Source organism: Melospiza melodia, chromosome 4, assembly GCF_035770615.1.
Source record: "Melospiza melodia melodia isolate bMelMel2 chromosome 4, bMelMel2.pri, whole genome shotgun sequence".
Lineage (NCBI taxonomy): Eukaryota > Metazoa > Chordata > Aves > Passeriformes > Passerellidae > Melospiza > Melospiza melodia.
In genome coordinates, this window is record NC_086197.1 from 98132602 (window position 1) to 98153501 (window position 20900).

At 44.7% G+C, this 20900-nt stretch overlaps 1 protein-coding gene across 1 annotated transcript in view; it reads left to right on the forward strand.

Moving 5' to 3' along the window:
• The window catches only part of ST8SIA1 (ST8 alpha-N-acetyl-neuraminide alpha-2,8-sialyltransferase 1), a 110694-nt gene that overhangs the window by 42140 nt on the left and 47654 nt on the right, over positions 1 to 20900 (forward strand). Inside the window, exons 3-4 of the mRNA XM_063155749.1 lie at positions 12282 to 12391; positions 16254 to 16346. Of these exons, the coding sequence (XP_063011819.1) occupies positions 12282 to 12391; positions 16254 to 16346 (203 nt within the window). The remainder of the gene's footprint in view (positions 1 to 12281; positions 12392 to 16253; positions 16347 to 20900) is intronic.

Sequence of the window (20900 nt, forward strand, 5' to 3'; positions counted from 1 at the left end):
GGATTTTCTCACCTTTATACCAAACTGTGAGGAGCTGTTCCTGGTCCACGCCCTGGGATGAGTGGCATTCAGGGTCTGAGGCTGGAGAGGGAAATTCCCGAGGAAGTGTTTCATTTGCACCCAGAGTGGAGCTCCTGCTCTGAAGCACGTGGGGATTGTGCTTGTTCTGTGGGGAGTCCTGGTACACAGGAATTTCTGCAAGTTCACTGCGGCTCTGCTGAGATTGCTTTGCTGTATTGAGTGGGGATGGCTGAATTTTAAGTAGGAGTGGGAGAAGTGATTTAAACAAAACAGTGTAGCCTGTGACCCACCACTTTGCCAAACTCGTTGTGAAAGACTTGCCCATTTTGAATTCTGATGTGGAATCATTGCTAATTTATCTTTAGCAAAGTGCTGTAAAACAACCTCCTCTTCACTGGAATATTTGGAGTGCAGAGTCTGCCAGTCAGTTGTGTCTACAAGTGTCCTCCTCAGGCTTAATGAAACCTTGAAAATTCTCACTGCTTAAGTGGAGGCTGTGCCACTAAACTATCTCATGAATGAAAAATGCAGGCCATTAATTTATTAATATACATAAACTTTTCCGTTGAATCTGGATTTGATTTATGAAAGATAACAAACTTCACAGGCCTCCAAGATTTTCATACAAAAGCTCAATGAAACTCAATAGTTCTGGTAAGGTTTTCTTTGGGATTTAACTGACATGAAACACCCAAATGTGCCATTGCTTTGCTGACAACAAGGAGAAGCTGAATGGAAAAGAAGAGGATATGTAGGCTCTGGCAGTCTAAGAGTCACATTTGTTTGTGGTGAAAAGAGTACAGGTCTATGTTGAAAGGTAGGAAAATGTAAGTAACACTACAAGGGGGATGCTGTTAAAAGGAATCTGTTTATTCTGCATATTCTAGAGTCACTAAAATCTTATTTACTGGGGGGAAAAGTACACAATACTGTTGCAGACTTGGTTATCAGTGGGATGGTTGAATATCTGCCATTTCTAGCTGTCACGAATGGCATTGTCAGAGGACCAAGACAAAAGTGGAAGGCCTAGGTGGTCCACTTGTGTATAATATTTACTAGTGATGCAAAAAAGAAAGAGCCTAATCTGACTTTCTAATTACAGATCATATTATAAGAGATTCTATACCTAGGGGAGAAACATTTTCTCTGTGTGATTTTTTTTTTTTTTGGATGGACATAATTGAGAAAGAATATATTGTATAGCATTCATAAAGTCATTTTTCAGTCATTTTTGCCTGCCCTTTAAAGGCTATCTATGGGTGGAGAGCAACAACACTTGAATATATCTCTTTAATTGACTTGGAGAACTCTAAAAAACAAATTAGAGATGCTGTGGGAAGATGAACCCAGAGGGCACAGTTACATGCAGTGACAGGCCAGGAGGGAATGGCTTCCAGCTAACAGAGAGTAGGTTTACATTGGATATTGGGAACAAAGTCCTCACTCTGAGGCTGGCGAGGCCCTGGCAGAGGGTGCCCAGAGAAGCCGTGGCTGCCCCATCCCCGGAAGAGTTCAAAGCCAGGTTGGATGGGGCTCTCAGCAACCTGGGAGAGTGGAAGGTGTTGAAATAAGATGACTTTTTAAGGTCCCTTCCAGCCCAGGCCATTCTATGACTTTATACATCTCTTATCAAAAGCCAGCAACCAACCTGTGCTGTCCTCCATGAGATCCATCATGTGAATAAAGAAAACTAAAAGGAAATGTAGAAGCTTAATTTTGGGGAGTATCAAAGTCAACTCAGTTTTCAAAAGGTGAAAGATGATGACAATTCTTGTATTACATATCTTGGTAACAGGATGAGAAGTAAAGCAGCAGAGTGAGTATAAGAGGCAGAATGGAGTAATTTTCTCAGCCACAGAAACAAGTCTGGCCTAGGGATGTCTTTGGAAATGCAGCCATCGTGTGTGTGTTACCGTTCTGTATTAGCAGGTACTGAGAGTGGGTTCAGCATGAGCCTAATTGCCAGCCTCTCATCCCTGCTGGGGCTCAGGGACTCCTGCTGGTGCACTGCAAGCTGTTTGCTCCTTTACCCCATCCTCTTCCAGGTCACAAGGCTCAAATGTTTGCAGATAGAAGCTGTCCCTCCTCAGCCTAGCCATTAAACTGCGGCTGAAGGAGGCCCCAAAAGCAAAGTGGAGGGAAAGGCTCTGGGCTTAGGTAGCTTGCTGTCAGGTAGTGCTTATTACTCAGGGAGTATTCCATCCATTCCCATGCTGTTATCAGCTTCCTGCTGCTCTGGGTGTTCATTAATTTGCCCTGGATTTGCAGCAGGTTTGGGAATTGCTTTAAGTGAAAAATAAGATGGGTTGCTGGGTCTGACAATACCTTAAAAATAACAAAATAATATGGTGTCCTAGCAGCTACTGTGATTTCACAGAACCATAGAATCATTAAGGTTGGAAAAGACTTCCAAGGTCATCAAGTCCAACCTTTGACCAATCACCCCCTTGTCAATTAAAGCATAGCACTGGGTCATTTCATGACACCTCCAGGGATGGTGACTCCACCACCTCCTTGGCAGTCCATTCCAATGCTTAGCCACCTTTCTGTGGAGGAATTCCATCTGGAACTTCATTTCCATGGCTGTTTGTTCAGCTGGCAGAAGGGAGTTGCAGTTTATTGGAACTGTTCGTTGCGTTCTCCAGGGTGCAGCCTGGGGCAGAGGGTTTGTTTCAGGCCCTTTGTTCAGGGATGCAGTCACCCCTGGCAGAGGGGAGCTGCAGTTTACTGAAGGTGTTTGTTGTGTTCTCCAGAGTGCAGAGAGTTTGTCTCAGGCCCTTTGTTCAGGGATGCGGCCCCGCCTGGCTGAGGGCTCTTCGCTGAGGGCCGCCGTCCCCGCGGCTGAGGGCGGGCCGGGCCCGGCGGATCCCGGCGCTGTCCAGGGTTCTGCACCCACAAACCGCACACACGGGGATCACCCGGCTGCAGCAGGAGGTGCGCGGGGTTCTGTGAATTCTCTGGTGCCGAAAGCGAGGGAATCACCGAGTCGGCCAGGAGAGGCCTTTCTTTATGTGAGGTCAGATTTCAGATCCTAATGTGTAATTGAGCTGTCGTGGTTTGGGTTGGGCCCCTCAGGCCTGGCCTCCCTGTCTGGCTGCACTCTCAGTACGGGAGTGAGCCCCAGAGTACTTTCACAGAATCACAGGGTCGTTTAGGTTGGACAAGACCTCCAGGAGCCTTGATTCCAATCTTTGAATGATTCCCATGTTCTCAACTAGACCAGAGTACTGAGTGCCACATCCCAGTGTTTCCTGAGCACTCCCAAGGATGGTGATTGCCCCACCTGCCTGGGCAGCCCATTCTGGTTCCTGGCCAACCCTTCAGTGGAGAAATTCATCCTGATGGCAGCCTGAACCCTCCCTGGCACAGCTTGAGGCCACCTCCTCTTGTGCTGTAGCTCATTACCTGGGGGCAGAGCCTGACCCCCCCAGCTGCATCCTGCATTACCTGGGGGCAGAGCCTGACCCCCCCCAGCTGCATCCTGCATTACCTGGGAGCAGAGCCTGACCCCCCCAGCTGCATCCTGCATTACCTGGGAGCAGAGCCTGACCCCCCCAGCTGCATCCTGCATTACCTGGGGGCAGAGCCTGACCCCCACCTGGCTGCATCCTGCATTACCTGGGAGCAGAGCCTGACCCCCCCAGCTGCATCCTGCATTACCTGGGGGCAGAGCCTGACCCCCACCTGGCTGCATCCTGCATTACCTGGGAGCAGAGCCTGACCCCCCCAGCTGCATCCTGCATTACCTGGGGGCAGAGCCTGACCCCCACCTGGCTGCATCCTGCATTACCTGGGAGCAGAGCCTGACCCCCCCAGCTGCATCCTGCATTACCTGGGGGCAGAGCCTGACCCCCCCAGCTGCATCCTGCATTACCTGGGAGCAGAGCCTGACCCCCCCAGCTGCATCCTGCATTACCTGGGGGCAGAGCCTGACCCCCCAGCTGCATCCTGCATTACCTGGGGGCAGAGCCTGACCCCCACCTGGCTGCATCCTGCTTTCAGTACTTGTGGAGAGTGAGAAGGTTCCCCTGAGCCTCCTTTTCTCCAGGGTAAGCATCCCCAGCTCCCTCAGCTGCTCCGCACAGGACTTGTGCTCCAGACCCTTCCCCAGCTCTGTTGCTCTTCTCTGGACAAGGCTTCACGTAAGCTGGAAAAAAGTGACATTTTCTGATTATTTTTTAGGCAAGCTATATCCTTATATAATGAAAAAGCACTTTCCCCCACTTAATCTTATGTTGCTAAGTGTTTTATTATTGATGTAGAAGTGACTGCTGTTCATTCAAATCAGTCATGATAAGCTATTCATTAATTATTCTTGTCCCCCTATGTGATAATACATTTTAAGGAGTTCAGTTTTCATTACCAGAAAAATAAATTGCTAATGGAAGCTTCATTGGTTCTGTAATTTCAGTAGTTATTCTCCTTTACCTCCTTGGCCTTCTAAACTTCTGTTTTCATAACCTTTAGAGATGACATTAATGGCACCGCACTTGCCTCTAATTGCTTCCTTATTGGGTAAACATGGCTTTTTAAGCACGTTGGTAGGCACTCATGATGTGTGAATCCTTTGATGCTGCTGCCCTCCTTTCTGACTTCCCAGCAAGGGCTTTTAACCTTGGCTCTGCTGCTCTGCAGAAAGACTGGCCTGAACAGAGTGCTGTAAATGCAGACCTGCACCACTGCCTGATGTGCAGTCCTTGAAGGTCTCTGTGTTGTTCTCTGCTATTTGCTTTTTGCGCCTTTGTGTCAGCTTTTCATGTCCTGTTGGTTACATCAGCCAGATCATGTGCTTCCGCATGAGGGGTAGAATAAAGGTGTGAGATGCAGGCTGATACGTTGTTAATTAACCTCCACATCTGTTGTGAAATTTGCAGTTTTCAAGGGCTGAAATTTGTCTTACAAGTTATGTTTTGCCTCCTTATCAATAAGATAGGTGAAATTTTCTTAAGAGGCTTATTTTTTCTCATTAATAGAGGAGAAAAAAATGGAAGTGTGCAAGTACTAACATCAGCAGTGTTTCCATGCTGCTGAGAAACCAATCTCAGTGTTTAAACTCTGCTCAAATTTCCTGGACAGCTCAGTCCTTGCTACTTGTCTTTGTAACCAGTGAATCTCAAAAGATGTCAGTGATTCATCTGAGTTGTTCAGAGGTAACAGGAAGGCAAGGCTCATTTGTTGATGAGAGGATCTTTTCCTTGTAGAGGCTCATTGTCTGAACTTCTGTCAAAATGGAAGTGTGTTGCTGCTTTGATACCTCCCATGATATCTAAATCCATATTCTGATGCCTGTATAAGTTGATTAATTACCTTTGCTGTATCTGCATATTCATATCACTAGGATCAGGAATTCAGGAATCAGTTTCTATAAGTGTTATTGTCCTTTCTGCAATTAGGATTGACAGCACTTTTTATTTTTTATAAGCTGAAACTAGGCTTATTTATTGCATATACTGTGTCTTGCTAATAAGATTTTGAGGAACATGAAATTGTTGATAAACCCTTAGTAAAACTGGGAAAAGTAAACAGTGTTCTTTCCTGAACAGTAGTTGGTCTTGCAAAATCTGCAGATATCTCCCTTGCTGGCTATGTGCTGTCCCACACTGCCACAGGAGAACAGTTCAACATTCTGTACTTATTCCTACACCAGACATGAGTAAGCCTGCAGTTTTCCCTGTTCTCTTCTGGTTTCTGCTTGCTACTCAAACTGTGCATCTTGAAATCACTGGGGGAGAATGTACAGGCAAGACTTGGAGGACTTTGTCATTTGGCAGTCACATTATTTGGTTTTATCTTCGTTTCTCTACCTGGAATGTAACAGTTATTTACTTTAGCAAAGGCTTTTGTGCATGAGAGTTAGCGTGTGCCTGCAGAGAGAAACTCCCTCAGCCAGGATATTGTGCACTGCAAGGCAGGAGATGAACTGCCTTGAAGTTCATACTGCGCTTTCCCAGACCTGCAGGAGAACTCATTAAACTATTGTAAGATGACTACTTGTGTTGTTTAACAGATTTACATGGCACTAACAAAGTAGTTTTCCGCCCAGAAGTGATGATTTGTGTTCATTCTTGTTTCCATGCAACACACAGCCACAACTTGAAAAGGTTTGGGTGCACTTTTTTTGGCTTAGGCTTAGAGCATTTTATTCCCGCAGCCCTGGTTGATAGGCAGCTTTTTATCCTCTGCTCAGACCTGGGGCAGATGGAGCAGCAGGGGAGTAAGTGCTGGAGCAGCTGCTGTGCCTTTGTGCCGCTGGCGCCTGTGGTGTGGGAGGCAGCGCAGGCCTGGGCAGTGCCTGCATCGCTCAGAGGAGGCACCCACGAGTGCAGGAAGGGAGTGAGGGAGGCCAGCAGGGGCACTAGGGTATGGATCCTGGGCATTCCTTGTGTGACCATTCCTCTGCTCCTCAAGGAATCTGTGTGCTGTTTTCCTTCTTCCACCATTTACATGGCACTGGGTGACTCCACAGAACATTTAAATGCAGCTATTTAGGAGGCAGCATAAGTTCTTCTTGAGGCTTCCCAACTGTGGAAATGTTGGAATAAGAGAAAACCTCCCCACGCCCACAATATCACCAAATGATATTTTCTTTTTATAATTTTTAATTAAATTTTGGGGTCCTAATGGATTGCAGGTTGTAAAGTTTGGATCCACAAATCTTGCAGATCTTTGGAATTTCTCACCCGTTTATTATTTTTGTCTTGTCAGGGAGGATACCCTTGGCATTGCCAGAGCATTCATTATTTAAACTACTGTCTATGATGTACAGTCAGTAGTCTATTCCCATCTACAGATGTGCTTTTTTTGGTTTATTTTTTCCATAATCCCACACTGTGCTGCCCTGGCTGTACGGAGGCTGACTCTATTGAATTAAATGTCACATCAGCAATGTGAAACGTTTTTAATTCCAAGCAAGTGCTCCCTTGCGGTGACATCATGCTGGGTAGAAAGCTGTTAAAGTTCACACCATTTTGAAGTTCCCACTTAAAGTGCAGCTGGAACTAAAAGTGACTGCCGGCTTAGTCACTGCTGCTCCGTGCTTTAAGTGAATAATGTTGCAAAATGTTCTCTCTCTCTTTCGCTGTGGCTGCTCTCAGCTCCTGGATCCTTTTGGGTGGCAGAGCTTTTCCTGCAGCAGCCCTGCAATGCATTTAGCCTTCAAGTGATCCACGTGTAAATAGTTCCTGAGCTTCTAGTCTTGTGAAAAACAGTACTGCCTAAAGCAGGTATTTGTGGGGAGCACAAAGTTTGCATATTGGATGTGAATCCCACCTCAGGGCTGAATAAAGACGCTGCTGTCGTGGCTGAGGCATGGACACCTGCAGAGGAGCTTGTCCCACCCGGGCAGCTTCTCTTTGGTACAAACACCGAGCTTCAGGTTTCAGCACGTACCAGCTGGTAGTGCCAAAATCAGCCGGAGAAGGCAGCTGGAGCTCCATGTGGGATCTCTTCATCTTCTCTCATGGTCACTGCCACCATTGCTTCTTGTAATAATCACATTTTAATCGGAGTCCCACCTGTTCCAGTGAGAGAGAGTGGGTTTAGACTAGGTATGTGGAATTTGGGATTTATTCCTGTGAGGGGGGTGAGGCAGTGGGACAGGCCGTGCCCGTTTCCCCCGCCCCGGCCGTGGCCGTGCCCGGGTTTTCCCCCCGCCCCGGCCGTGCCCATTTCCCCGCAGCCGTGCCCGTTTTCCCGCTGCCCCGGGGCCACTCGTTGCTCCAGACTCGTGCACCTGGCTGGAGAGGAGCACATGGGAGCAGCAGAGACACCGTTTCCCTGTTGGGACACACCTTCCCTGGCGCCGATGGGTTCTGTGGCCGAGCTGGTGTCTCACAGCTCTGAGGGTGGCACCAAGGGCCACCAGCCCAAATGTGGCCTGTGCACGATGGAGAAGGAGCCGCTGCCACCCTGCAGCGCCTGGCAGCTGAAAAGGTACCGGGACTCTCAGGGTTCAGCTGGCTCCTTGGGGAATTCACTCAGCCTCACCCTCCTCAGCGTGATGCTGCCTGCCCAAAAGGGACAGCAAAATCACAGCATCTTTCCAATTCAAAAGGCTTATTTAAAAGATAAATTATTCTAATTTATGTTCTCAGCATTTTCAATGATTTTTGTGTCTTCAGCATTAAAGCAGAGGCTGAATACTGTAGATTTTCCTGTTTTTCCAGTAAGAACCTGGTTTCTGATTAAAGTCTTTGGCAGTGAGTGGGCACAAAATTAGTGCATTAACAACCAAACAATGAAATCAAAGTGATTTAGAGTAACATTATCTAAAATTATTTTTTGTTACTATGTGTAATGTTCTTTTAACTGATGACAATGATTTATTTCTGCTTAGATGAATGATGAAACTAATCAGTGCATTGCTTGAGAGATGCTTTGTTAAATTAGTCCCATGTTCAACTGGGAGTCTTTAATCCATTGCTCTGTGTGCTTATTTGTCATTGAATTTGCAGGGGGATGTGCAGGTTCTTCTTTGCTTACATGAATATGAACTAGAATGCCTTCACTGATTGCCAGTGGAATTTCATTGTTTAAGGAGGGGGAAAGGAAACAATGGGGCCTTCCTGGCTGTGGTGTTGTTGGGAGATACCTTTTTAAAAATTCCTCATGCAATTCATTTAATGAAGTGCTTGACTTATGTTTGCAAGGGAATTCCTCCTGCTTATTTCCAATATGCGAGGTGTTACTATTTAAAAGTATTTGAAATTCTATGGTAATTATTGCTTGATAATGGGGATAAGTTGGGGGGGTTTTGGTACGTTTTCTCTATCATACGAAATAAACTGAGGCTGGTTTTTTCCAGTCCACCCACAAGACTGTGGCCATTCATAAAAATTTCATGAATGAAGAAAATAACATGTGTTGACAATGAAAATAACAGTTTCAGGAAGCTAATATTAGTGGAAATGTTTTTGTTACAACTCTGCTGCCTAAAGCCAGCATTTGTTAGGCTAGCTTAGAATTCTGAGGAGAAAAACAGCTGTGGTTTTTGTGATCATTTAGCATAAATGACAGCTGGGTCCCTTTAATGTGAGAATTTACATATTGTCACCTATGAACTGATAATTTGCCTAGCAAAGTGTTGTGATGTGGAAGGTAAAGAGGGAAAGCATTAGAAAGCTTTGTGGAGAGAGGAAAAAAAGCCATATATATATTTCATAGTTGCTTATGGGCACCACTTGAGTCTAGGACTTGTGTCAGTTTTGTGTTTGCTTGGACAAAGAGCTCCCGGGACGTCCCTGCAGTCTCAGCAGTAGCACAGCAAAGTCAGGTGCCAGATGGCACATGCAGGGTTCTCCCAGCCATTCCTGAGGAATGGCTCTGCTCTGAGCCGTCCCAGAGCACCTGGAATGTCCCCAGGCAGCAGAGACAGCTGATCCTTTGGGCTCTGCATTGCCCTTGCAGGCTGGTGATGGCCATGGAGCCGTGCCTGTGCTCAGTGCCTGGAGCCAGTGTGACAGGGTGCCCTTGTGGAAAGGAGGCCCGTGGTCATTTTAAAGGGAGCAATGGTGATGGCCATGGAGCCGTGCCTGGAGCCAGTGTAACAGGGTGCCCTTGTGGAAAGGAGGCCCGTGGTCCCTTTAAAGGGAGCTGTGTGGGCTCTGGTGTCTGTGCCATGCCCTGAACCTGCAGTGCTGTGCTGGGGGAGGCACAAGTGTCCGTGGGCATGGTGGCTTTCACCAGGAGCTGTGTCCAGCCTGGTTTTCTTCCCTGTGCATAGGGCAGGTGGATCTGCACAGGTCAGGCCGAGGGACACCCACCATGATGATATAAACTGCCCTTCCTGCTTTCCTTTGGCTTCCTCACATCACCCTGCCAGCCCTGAGCTCATTCTTTTGCCTCAGACTCACTGAAGGGATGCCTAGTCCAAGATGTGATCCAAACTTGGGAATTATTTTGTTGTTAATCAGTAGCTATACCTTGGCAGGAGTGATTGAGTAGTTGCATTGTGAAACTTGTGGAAATTTATAGGCTTCACTAACCCTTTGTTTTAAGGGAAAGGGAGTGCTATTCTGAAATGAATAGCCTGCTTGGACGAGAGCCGCTAGGAGTGAAGTCACCAGGACTAAGCAGTAATGGGGGGGAAGAAATTAGAATGATAAACAAGAGATATAGGTAATAAATTAGGGCTTGATTAATGAAAAATGAGTATAATCTGGAACCAATGTGTGTTGATGCCATTGTTTGTTAAAATGTAGAAATTGTCTATTTACACAAAGTGTGGGTTCCCACCAAGCTCCCTACTTTGCACAAACTAAAATAAAACAGAACTACCTCACCTTGGTGTGGGAATTTTCTGCAAGGCTGTGCACAGGATAAACAAAAGGACAAGAGTATCAGAACTTCATAAGCTTCTGGAAACCAAAGTATGTAGGCAAATGAGAACTGGCATTGTCATCTCTGAGCAGAACAGGAAATAAGCTTCCCTTGAGGGACAGCAGGTCATCTCAAGCACTATTAAAGGCTGTCCGCAACTCACAGAATTTGGAAGCATTTAACAACTGCTAAATGTGTGTTTGGGGGGTCTAAAGGCACAGAATTTGTGACAGTGCCCACTACCCTTAAAAGCTAGAGTTAATGTCTGCTGCCTTTGTGGTTTGGCACAGCCTTTGTGTAACCAGCTGTCTTGAGGGGAGCTTTGATGTATCTTTAGGAAAGGTACTGTTATTTATAGAACACATCTAGTCTGCATTTCCTCTGCTTCCCACCCCCATGCCTTTACAGAGAATGTGAGTTCTCATTGGATCAGGGTCATCTCACAGATGGGATGTTCTTTGAATCTCAAGATATGCTTCAGTAACTGCTAAGTTAAAAAATCTTCTTGAGAAGGCAGATGCAGGACAAGAATGCAGCTGCACAGTCAGTATTTCTCTGCTGTGCTATCATGACTGGCTCTCAGGACACGAACATTTACTTTCTTCCTTAAGTATATCTTAAGGCAGAGTTAGTTTTTTCATTACAAAGCAAGTTGTGACTTTCTGGAAGCTGAACAGAGTCTAGTTTGCAGAGAAAGGTAGACAAAACAAGTAAATCTAGGAAGAAGAGAAATAAGGCAGCAGGCATACGTTGTAAAAACCAGGGAGCGTGTGCTGTAATCCTGGCTCTGTTTCTGGACTGCGTCCTGTATTGCAGTGCCTGGTGAATACATGAGCGTGGCAGATGTTGCTGTGTACATGTGAGTGAGGCCGCCCAGAGAGAGCTGTTCTGTGCTGCTGCCTCCTCTCTCCTGGCACCCGTGCTCTCTGAGGCCTGGGCAGTAACTCCTGTCTCTGCTGCACAGTCAGGCTGTGGCAGGTGTGATAAATAAAATCCCTGCGCAGTTGTTTGTGCTTGAGGAGAATATTAACTCTTGTCTTGTAGACAAATCACATTCTGTAACTAAATCTCACTGCTTTAAATTCACATGCCTCTTCACCACCTTTCTTTTTCATGTGCTGGGCTGTTCTGAAGTGCTGTGTGCTGCCCCATGCTCACAAGAGGCTTGGGGCTGACAGGAACATGTCCCATCCATAGTCTGAGATCCTCTGGAATGAGGATGTGCAGATCTAATACCTTACTGTGTCTGGTGCCTGGGATCCCATGACCATTTGACTTTGCACTTTCATGCCCTGTTCAGCAGCTACAAGAGCTCCTCATCTGAAATGGTCCCATTGTAATTTTAATTTTTGCTGATACTAATTTGTAATGTATCTGGGCATCTGGCTGTTTGAGGAGCTGCTGTCAAGCTCCAAATATCTTTGCCTGGGGCTCTGGATTGACCTGTCCCAGCAACACAGCCATGGAGAGAGCCAGGGTGACTCCAGATTCCCAGCACACTTCTGTCATCTCAGCATTCCCTGTTCCTTCCTTCCTCTCCTCCTCAGAAATGTCTGTTGTATATCAGCTCAGGAGGATCACTCTCATGGGTTGTTTGTCCTGTTTTCCTGGTTGTCTTGTTTCTCCTGTGTCCTTGCAGCTTGCCTGGAAGGCTTGTGAGCTGCCTGCCTTTGGCCAGTTCTGCCTCAGGACCAGGCAGTTTTGGTTTTGTAGAAAATCATCTTCTGTATCACGTTTGTTGCATCCTGCTTTGGGGAGCGGGGATCAGACTGGTTCTACGTGTACTTACCAGCTCATTTCTGTGCTTTTTTTTCCCTTCACTCCTAATTCTCCCTTTTTCTTTCTGTCGCTCTGAGCCCCAACAGCTCCCTGGGCTCTCCAGGAGTGGCTGCTCAAAGGATGTTTTTCTCCTGTGTAAAACTGGTGTTGTTTTGTGTTGCTAGGCTACTCCCTTCCAGCTGCCACTGAAGAAGTGCTCCGTGGTGGGAAACGGTGGGATCCTGAAGAAGAGCGGCTGCGGCAAGCAAATCGATCAAGCAGACTTTGTCATGAGGTAAGGCAGAGCCCTTCGTGGCACGTTATCCCCTCCACCTGCTCTGCCTCAGCCTTTCCAGAGCTGTTCCCTTGGCATCAGCCCATGCTCTCTTGCCCTGGTGCCCTGCCTTGGCAGGATGCTGCACACAAGCAGTGTGGGTCAGAGTGTGAGGAGAGGCAGGAAAGGAGTTTGGCCTTGGTTCTGCAAGGGGACAGGGGTGAGGGGACCCTGTGCTGCTCAGTGAAGTTGTGAGGGCCTGTGCAGGGTCTCAGGGAGGTGCTGAGGAGCTGCTTTGCTCATCATTTCTGCCCTGGTGGCCAGGCTGCTTCACCCTGCTCCGTCCTCTGAAGCTAAATGCCATCTGTGCGACCCATGGAACTCGGAGTGAGCAGGGGCTGATGTAGGGGGCAGGGCTTGAGTTGCTGCAAGCCAAAATCTTCCTCTGTTTTTCTTCCCTCAAGACCGAACTGTGGCTGTCTGAGGAAAGGCCAAAATTCTTCTCTTGAGGTTTTTGTGATTCTTCACATTTCCTTTCCCTCCAGCCTTCCTCAATTTACAAGAACCTGTCAGGAGGGATGCTGAACCTGCTACTGCTTTTGTGATTAAATTTGGCACTTTGTAGGTCTGTGATCCTTAAGGAAAAAAGACAGAAATTAGTTCCTCCCTGATAAACATGAACAAGAGAAACGTTGTGGGGGAGAAACTGGAGGAATGCTCCAAAAGAGATGAGAACTGGAGTTTCTTTGGCTTTCTGATGGATGCATAATGAACACCCACTAGAACAAGTCTCCTCGTTACATCCTGATGGCTTATTATAAAACTATACAAATTTGCTCTAAACCATTCCTGTAATTTCTGGTTTGCAAAGACCAAAAATGCCTTCATTATTAAATGCCTGTTAATGCAAAGAAACAGAACACATTAAAGGCAAACATATGCTTGGAGCACTTAGGGAAGAGAAGATGTAAAGCACAGGGGGAGAGCAGCACTCTGATTGCCATTACTGCAGAACTCCTGAGGTGTTCCATAGACTAAATACCAGAGGCTGCAGTGTATATGCAGATTCTTGCATTCTGTATTTTACAGAAATTAAAATGCTGTAGGAACAACCAGTTACAAAAACAACAGAAGTTAAAAAAAAAAAAAGCCAACAAAACAGCAGCTATTTTAGCTTGATCATAAAACCCTCTTTCTCTTCAGGGAGGGTAAAGCAGCCATTATATGTGCAGAGCTTGTTTTGATTTAGAAGTAAGTGATAGGGAGAATCCTGCTAGAATCCCACTTGCTGTCTGCAGGCTCTGTGGTATTAGTGATATGAAATAATTTTAATGGAAAATTTAGTTGATCTTTTCTAAATCTCATTTCTATAATCTTAGACTGAGAGCACAATAGTGAGTTCCATAACACTTCTGAACACTTCTGAAATGAAAAATTTCATTTTTTCAAAAGAAATTTGTGCAATGTCTTCAAAGAGTTTCTGCAGTGTGAAATGTCCTGCCAGGTTTTGCCCTTGTTTGTTAATTCCTTTCATGTGAATTTTATTTCACTTATGTGTATTTCCATAAGCTTTGTGCAGTGAGAGAAGATGGCTGCAGTCATGTGTTGTAATTGCTCAGGGTATTTAATGAGTTTAGACTCATCTGGTTGCTGAGCATCTCCTACCAGCACAGTTGCTCCAACACAGAGATGAGAAGAGCAGCAGTTCTCAGCCCCTGAGGCATAGCAAGCTGCCTATGCAATGACAAAGGTGCATATGGTCCCCATGTTTAGGTATTGTGGGTGTAATGGGCTCTTCTGATTTTCAAGTCTGTAATTCTTATTTCTAAGAAAAAAACAGTTTTTCCCCACTCCCTACCTCCTAATGCTTATTTTAAGAGAAAGGTGTTGGTTAGTAGTCCCAAGCCATGTCTTTAACTCTATTTTCGTGTACTTACTTCTCAGTACCAGATCTAACAGTAAGAGAAATAAAAATAAAATTTCTTAGGATGAGTTTTGTGCTTCAGTGTGCTCCTCACCTGCAGAACACTCAGCACTCTGCTGACCAATCCAAGAAAATAACTGGGAAGATCAGGTAACAGATTTCCTGCAGCTTCCTGTGGATACTCAGCCCATTGCTCAATGTTTCCTGCACTCTCTCAGGTGGGAATCAGACTTAAAAATGATGTGTTGAAATCATGCATCTGTGACTGGCTTATGCACGAATTGTCATTATCTAGATGCTGAGATGACAAAAACTAGGGTGAGGTCTTAGTCCTTCATAGTGCTTTTAAATCAACTTGAACCAAAAATGGCTTTTTAAAAGTGTGCCCTGTGAGCTTGTGTCTATTCAAAGCAGGGAGCATTAAATTGTATCTGCCAGAGATATCATGCCACCTCTCTGCCCTAGGACAAATCAGCTCTAAATCTTCCTTCACAAATATGTTTGACTTTTATTTTACTTTTTCTTAAGACTTTATAGTTTATGTTTGAGAATTAAAATTTCCCTAAGCTTCTGGCCCTTCCCTTTCCCATCAATGACTGCAGTTTCTGAAAACTCTTATTTTGATTTTTTTTCTGTCTTCATTTGAATTTCTCTAGCTTCTCTTAATTTGTGGTACAGTGACCTAGAAGCTGTTTCCTGTCTGAAATCTCAATACATTGTGCACATCTTAACAAGTACAGTCATGAAAATGAGCAAATGTTCCTGGAAATTCTGTATTTCTTGGTGGATGTGATTTAATTCATTATGTTTCATGTAGTCAGGACACTGCTGTCCTTTTCCTTGGCATTGCTTGATGATGAGAATTTAAGGGTTTGAGAGCTGGTATTTATATGCAGATAGAGGCTGATATAACACCACTGTGGTTTTGGTTGTGTTGTTTTGTTGCTGGTTGGCTGGTTTTGGATTGGTTGGTTGGGTTTTTTTCAACTTAACAAAAACTGCAGAGAGAAAACCCCAACAACATTCTAAAAGCCATTCTCTGAAAAAAAAAATCCAAATTCTGCTTGTCTTTGAGAATCATGATTTCATTTTTGCCTTTTAAGCATTCCAAATACTCTTCATGTCTTTGTTTTAAAGGAGAAATCTGAAATTAATAGTGTTTGGAAACCAGTTTTTAGTGCAACTTTTATGTATTGAGTAGATTTCTCCTGACTAATTTTTGGGGCAGTGCACAGGCTTGGATGCTGTTTGAATGTATCTTCATCTTTGTCTCCTGCACCTTCCTCCTTCTCTGAGGTCTTTACAAAGGAGTTTTTAGGACTGCTCACTGTGTGGATGTTTCCCTCTACTTCTGGTTTATTGAGTCTTGATTCTCTGCTTCCCAAAGTAAATTTGCTCAATTGCTTTGGCTTTATTCCATCCTCACCCTGCCCACCAGAACAAGATTGTGAGCAGAACTCAGATACACGTGTCTAAAAAGCCATCTGATTTTTTCTTCTGTGTTTTCTCAGTGAGTTCTATAAGGTGATGGTATCCCAGAGTGCAATATTAAAACTGCTAGTTTTAGATAATGCCTTTAGATAATGCCTGCAGTACCACAGAGTGGTAATATCAATCTGAAGCCTGATACTGGTAAACAAGACAAAACAGGGTGAAAACCAGAACTTATAAAGAGTTTGGATTTTTAAAAAAAGTTCTTTTTGTAGCTAGTAACAGCCCCTTCCACAGCCTGTCAGAAATGTCAAGTGCATGCCTTTGGTTTTCCTTAGCAGCTACACAGATCTCATCTCTGCAAAAGGTTTTATTTCTGTATTTCCCCAGAGTCTGGTACAAAAACGCTTATAGGTGTGGTACAGTAGGGAGCAGTTGTAGCCTGGTGCTGTAATACATGGTTTTTACATTTTCTGAAGCCTGTCAGTCCCGAATGTCATCTAAACTCTTGTCTGTCTTTGTGTGCAGGTGCAACCTTCCTCCTCTGTCCAGTGAATACAGCAAGGATGTTGGATCCAAAACCCAACTGGTGACTGCAAACCCCAGTATCATTCAAAAAAGGTACAGAGCAGGTTTTTTCTTTTCTGGCTGGGGGTAGGAAAAAAAGAAAAATGCTTCATCAGTGTTACAGAAACTGGTGCATCAGAGTTGTGTTCCTAACAATCTGATGCTGGAAGGGGGTCTGGAGAAGGTGCAGCAGGCAATGGCTTGGTGTTAGGTGAAATAATTAAAGCTGACCCTCGGATGCTTTCAGTGTAAGCAGGGAGCTGAGGGAGGAGTGTGTTTGTTGGTGGGTGCCCCACACTGCTCTGCTGGCCAGGCCAGCTCCTGCTGCATCCCACAGTGCAGGAGATGCTGATTTGGGCTGCTCTGTGTTTCAGCACACACAACCCCTGAGTGTCACTGCCTTGGCATTATTTGTTTGATACTGACTCATAAAAGGGGTTAGGATGGAACTGCTTGGCAGGGTGTGATCATACAAGCTTTGCTTTCTTAGCAAACTGGGACAAATTTGCGTTGTTTATTAGAATTGGTTGAAATTTTCCAAATGTCACTTGCTGATGAGAGTGGGGAAAAAAATGTCAGTGCTATCTCTCTGATTTTGTCTTCCTGAATTTTAATTGCCATGTTCTTTGCTTATCCTCTGGAATGAGGTAGGTTGTTCTCAGGCAGAACAAGATCTGGTAGTAACCTGCCACGTTCACTGAAAAACACAAGAGAGAAAATATGAGCCAAGGGGATGAGCAGGAAATGATTAAGCACAAAGAAATGTATAATGTGAGTACTGGCAGGTGAAGGACTGTGAAAGGAAGCAAAGCAGGGAAATTAAATGCATGGTAGAAAGCCAGGTGTTTTAGAAAGAGAGGCACTGGCTTGGAAATGGATGTTTGATGGCATTTAAATGTAATATTTTTCCTCTCTTTCGGGCATTGAAGGGTTCTGTAGTTGAGTGTGTGGAAGACAAGACAGTCTTTGACAGAGTAGAACAGAGAGGACAAGCAAGAGGGAGATGGAGTAATAATAAATAACAATGAGCTTCAAGAGCTGATTGCAGGCAGAGAGTGCTTGAGCAGGGGAAGGCACAGAAATGTTTGTGGGATGAGATGAAAGCAAAGCAAGCAGAGCTGGCAGGGGATGGCACCAGGTGCCAGGCAGAACCAGGGAGTTTCCCAGGGCAGTGATCTGAAAATGCTGTGGTATGTGGATGGCTAAGGGATTTAAGAAGTGGAATGACATGGCCAGAACATCTCATCAAGTAAAGATCAGTTTGGCCATGGCATTTGGGGTGAAATGAAGAGGAGCAGTGTGAAACACAGCCTTTCAGAGGGTTTTGCAGTTTGCAAGACAGGATTATTTAACTCAGGCATGTTTGTGTGACACGCTCCCCTCTGTCAAGGTCTGGAGTAGGAAGCTGACTGTAGTCACTATTTTTGAACAGAAAAGGGAAAGAGTGTTGGTGATGCTTGGAGGAGACTGCGGGGCCACACTGGAGAGACCATGGAGTGTTCCAGCAAGAGGGGAGGATGGAATGAGGAGAGGGTTGAAGAAGCAGACGGAGGAAGTGAGATGCTGCTTTGTGAGGGGTGGATAGCTCAAGGAGGAGTGGAGGGGGTGGGAAATGGGAAAAAAAGAGCAAAGGGAAACAAGATAGTGATTAATGTCAGCTTTCAAAGTGAGTGGACAGTTACTGTCGTGCAAGATGGGAGAGTATTGTGGAATGTATGTGCATGTATTGATTAGGGGAGATACACAACCAGTAACTGAGAATAACACAGGGAACAAATTCATAGCACTGAAAATTGGCAGAAGCCTCCTTTGAGGCTTTGCTTCCTCTGCCTGGTCAGGAAGAAACATTTTAATTTTTTTAAAATAATTGACTCATGTTTCCTGTGTGCTGCCCAAAGTAATTATTTTATCTCCTGTGTATTAGTTAGAGTGAGGAAATAAAGGTTGTATCTTGAAAGTTAAAATGGAAAAAAAAGACTACAACTCCGTCATCACTCCTGTGGAGAAAAGCTTTTTTAGGAATTAAGGTTACTTATACTTTTGATGAAATTCAAAGACATTCATATTTGTGACTGATGTATCTGTTTCTAAGCTGAGTGTTATCTAGCATCACATAATGGGATTATTCATTGCCATTCTTCCCCTCTCCTCTTGTCCTTACTTGAAGTATGTTGATATTGATGAGGCTTGACATCTCAGTTATCTCTCAAGTGTCTTATGGCAGGTTTAGTGACTTGGTCCTGCAACACCATTCATGGTTTCTAAAAGATTTACCCTTACTAGATAATTTATGGTGATGCATGTTGAGTAGGGCAAAGTTTTCATACCAGGGATGTGGAAGCAATTTTCTGTGTGGTTCCAAAACCAGAATTAGTGCCTTTAAAAAATAATTGTTGGCAGCAGTTATTGCAGAGATAGCACCATTGCCCTATCAATTTAGCACCTTAGGATGGAAGAGTCACAATTTTAATTTAGGAGTACCCTGACTTTAAAAATAACTTCTAAATATTGCTTTTTGCAAAACGTAGAGATCAAGTTCCTTGTCTGTTTTCAACAGGAATTGAGAGTCTGCAGGTGGTGTAGGCACAGAGTTTGGGGTGATTGGGGTGGGCTGTGCCCAATCATCCCCAACTGGCCCCAGGTGTGCCCAATCAGCCCCAACTGGCCCCAGCTGTGCCCACAGGTGAGCAGCATTGAAGGGAACGAGCCATGGAGTGCCCAGGGGCACAGAGGGGCACTGCAGCAGCAGCAGGGCACAAAAGCCTGGGCTGAGGGACAGTTCAGAGCTGCCTGAAGCCTCCCTGGGTGCTGGTTGTGGCTCCACCATCCTTCTGAAAGGTAGTACAGTTTTCACTTGTGAAATATTTTGCTCTGTTCTCATTTGGGTTTGAATGTCCTACTCATTTGGGTTTTGGCAATGTCCTCCCCTAACTTCAATTAGTGTCATACAGAAGAACTGACAACAGATGCACTGTGGTAGAAATTTTCCAGTGTAAGAGGATGTGTGTTGACTGTCCCAGTTTCTTTTTTTGTCTGAAACTTTTTGCAGATGTCTCTCTTCAGTTAATAGTGGAACTCACAGTCCTTCACTCCTGTGTGAAATGCCTTTTCCCACTTTGCATTCACAGCATAACTTTTCTGTCAAAGACTGTGTTAGGGTTGCAGTTGGGATGGAAATGTTGCATAAAGGTGCTCCTGGGGCCAAGGTGACCTTTGCCACCCTCTAGCCCTGAGTGTTGCTGCAGGACTGCAGTCCCACATTTTTGATGTTTCCAGTTCATTCCCCTACCATCCTACTCAGCTTGGCTTCAGAGGATGATTTTCTATTTGTCCTGGGTTTTATTTTCTTTCCAAGTCCAGCGGCTCCAAGTCCCTCCTAGGAAAGATGTGCATACAGCCATTCTTAAGACTCTGGGGAAAATGAGCAAGGTTGTGTCACTTAGAGAGGTTGTTTCCATATTCTGAACCCTTGTCTACAGCCGTGGAGAGGGACGAGTCAGTGAACATAAAATGCTTAAGAGGCAGCGCTGATTTTTGATCAATGGCATAAGAATTGTAACTCAGAAACACAAAGAGTTTGTGGACGTGGATTATTATCTGTTTCTAAAGTCACTGGATCTGGGCTGTTTAGGAGAAGCCAATTTTATGAATTTCTTATCTTCAACAACTCTTGCAAATGTCATGCAGTAATAATTTGTTTGCACTCCTAATTAAATCTGCAGCCAGATGCTGTTTACAGCAGTGTTCCTTTCTAGTGCCACGTCTGCTTATCTGTTTAACCTATGCACACTTATATCATCAGTAACATGGATATAATACTCCAAATAGATGTTCCCCAGCATTCAGGGAGTTTTAGACCAGCTGGTGATTTTGGGGAGTATTTTATCCATGAGCTGTGTGTCCATGGCCCATGTGGAAGTTTGAACTTCCACCACTGAATGGGAATGTTTTCCTTTCAGTAAATTAATTCACCTTTTTGATCTCTGTGATATTTGACAAGTTTTTGCTGCATCCAGTGTCTTGCACTAAACCATGATGAGGGAATGAGATTAAAGACTAACAAATGTAATGATTCTGCCTCTCAGCTTGGAAATGCCAGTTAAATATCACTGCTGTTTATTAGGTTCCCATGGATTTTGAGTGGGCTTAAATTTGCTTTCCAGTGTCCCCTACATTTTAGAGGCAGCTAATAATCTTTCCTAGATTCAGTCCTGAAGACATCTCTGGATCCAACTGACTTAGACTATTAGGAATAAAGAAAACTGGAATTGAAGCAATAATTTACTTTGATAAAAGCTTCCTTCATCTTTGATCAAACAAATGTACAGTATTATGCCTGTTGCTTAAACTCATGAAAATGTTTCATGAGAATTCCTCTTCAGTGTGTGTCTGTGTAAAAATGACATATTCTATTCCTATGTAGTTACATTATATTGTGGTAATTGCAAAAGATCAGAAAAAGAAAGGTAGAAACCACCCATAAAATATGTTCCTGATGGAAAACCCTTTGTGCTTATTTTGTCCTTTCTCTGCAAGTCAAGTGATGGGAAGATCTTTCCCTGCAAAGTCAATTAGTCACCAGATATTAAACACTTCATATGGAGTTCC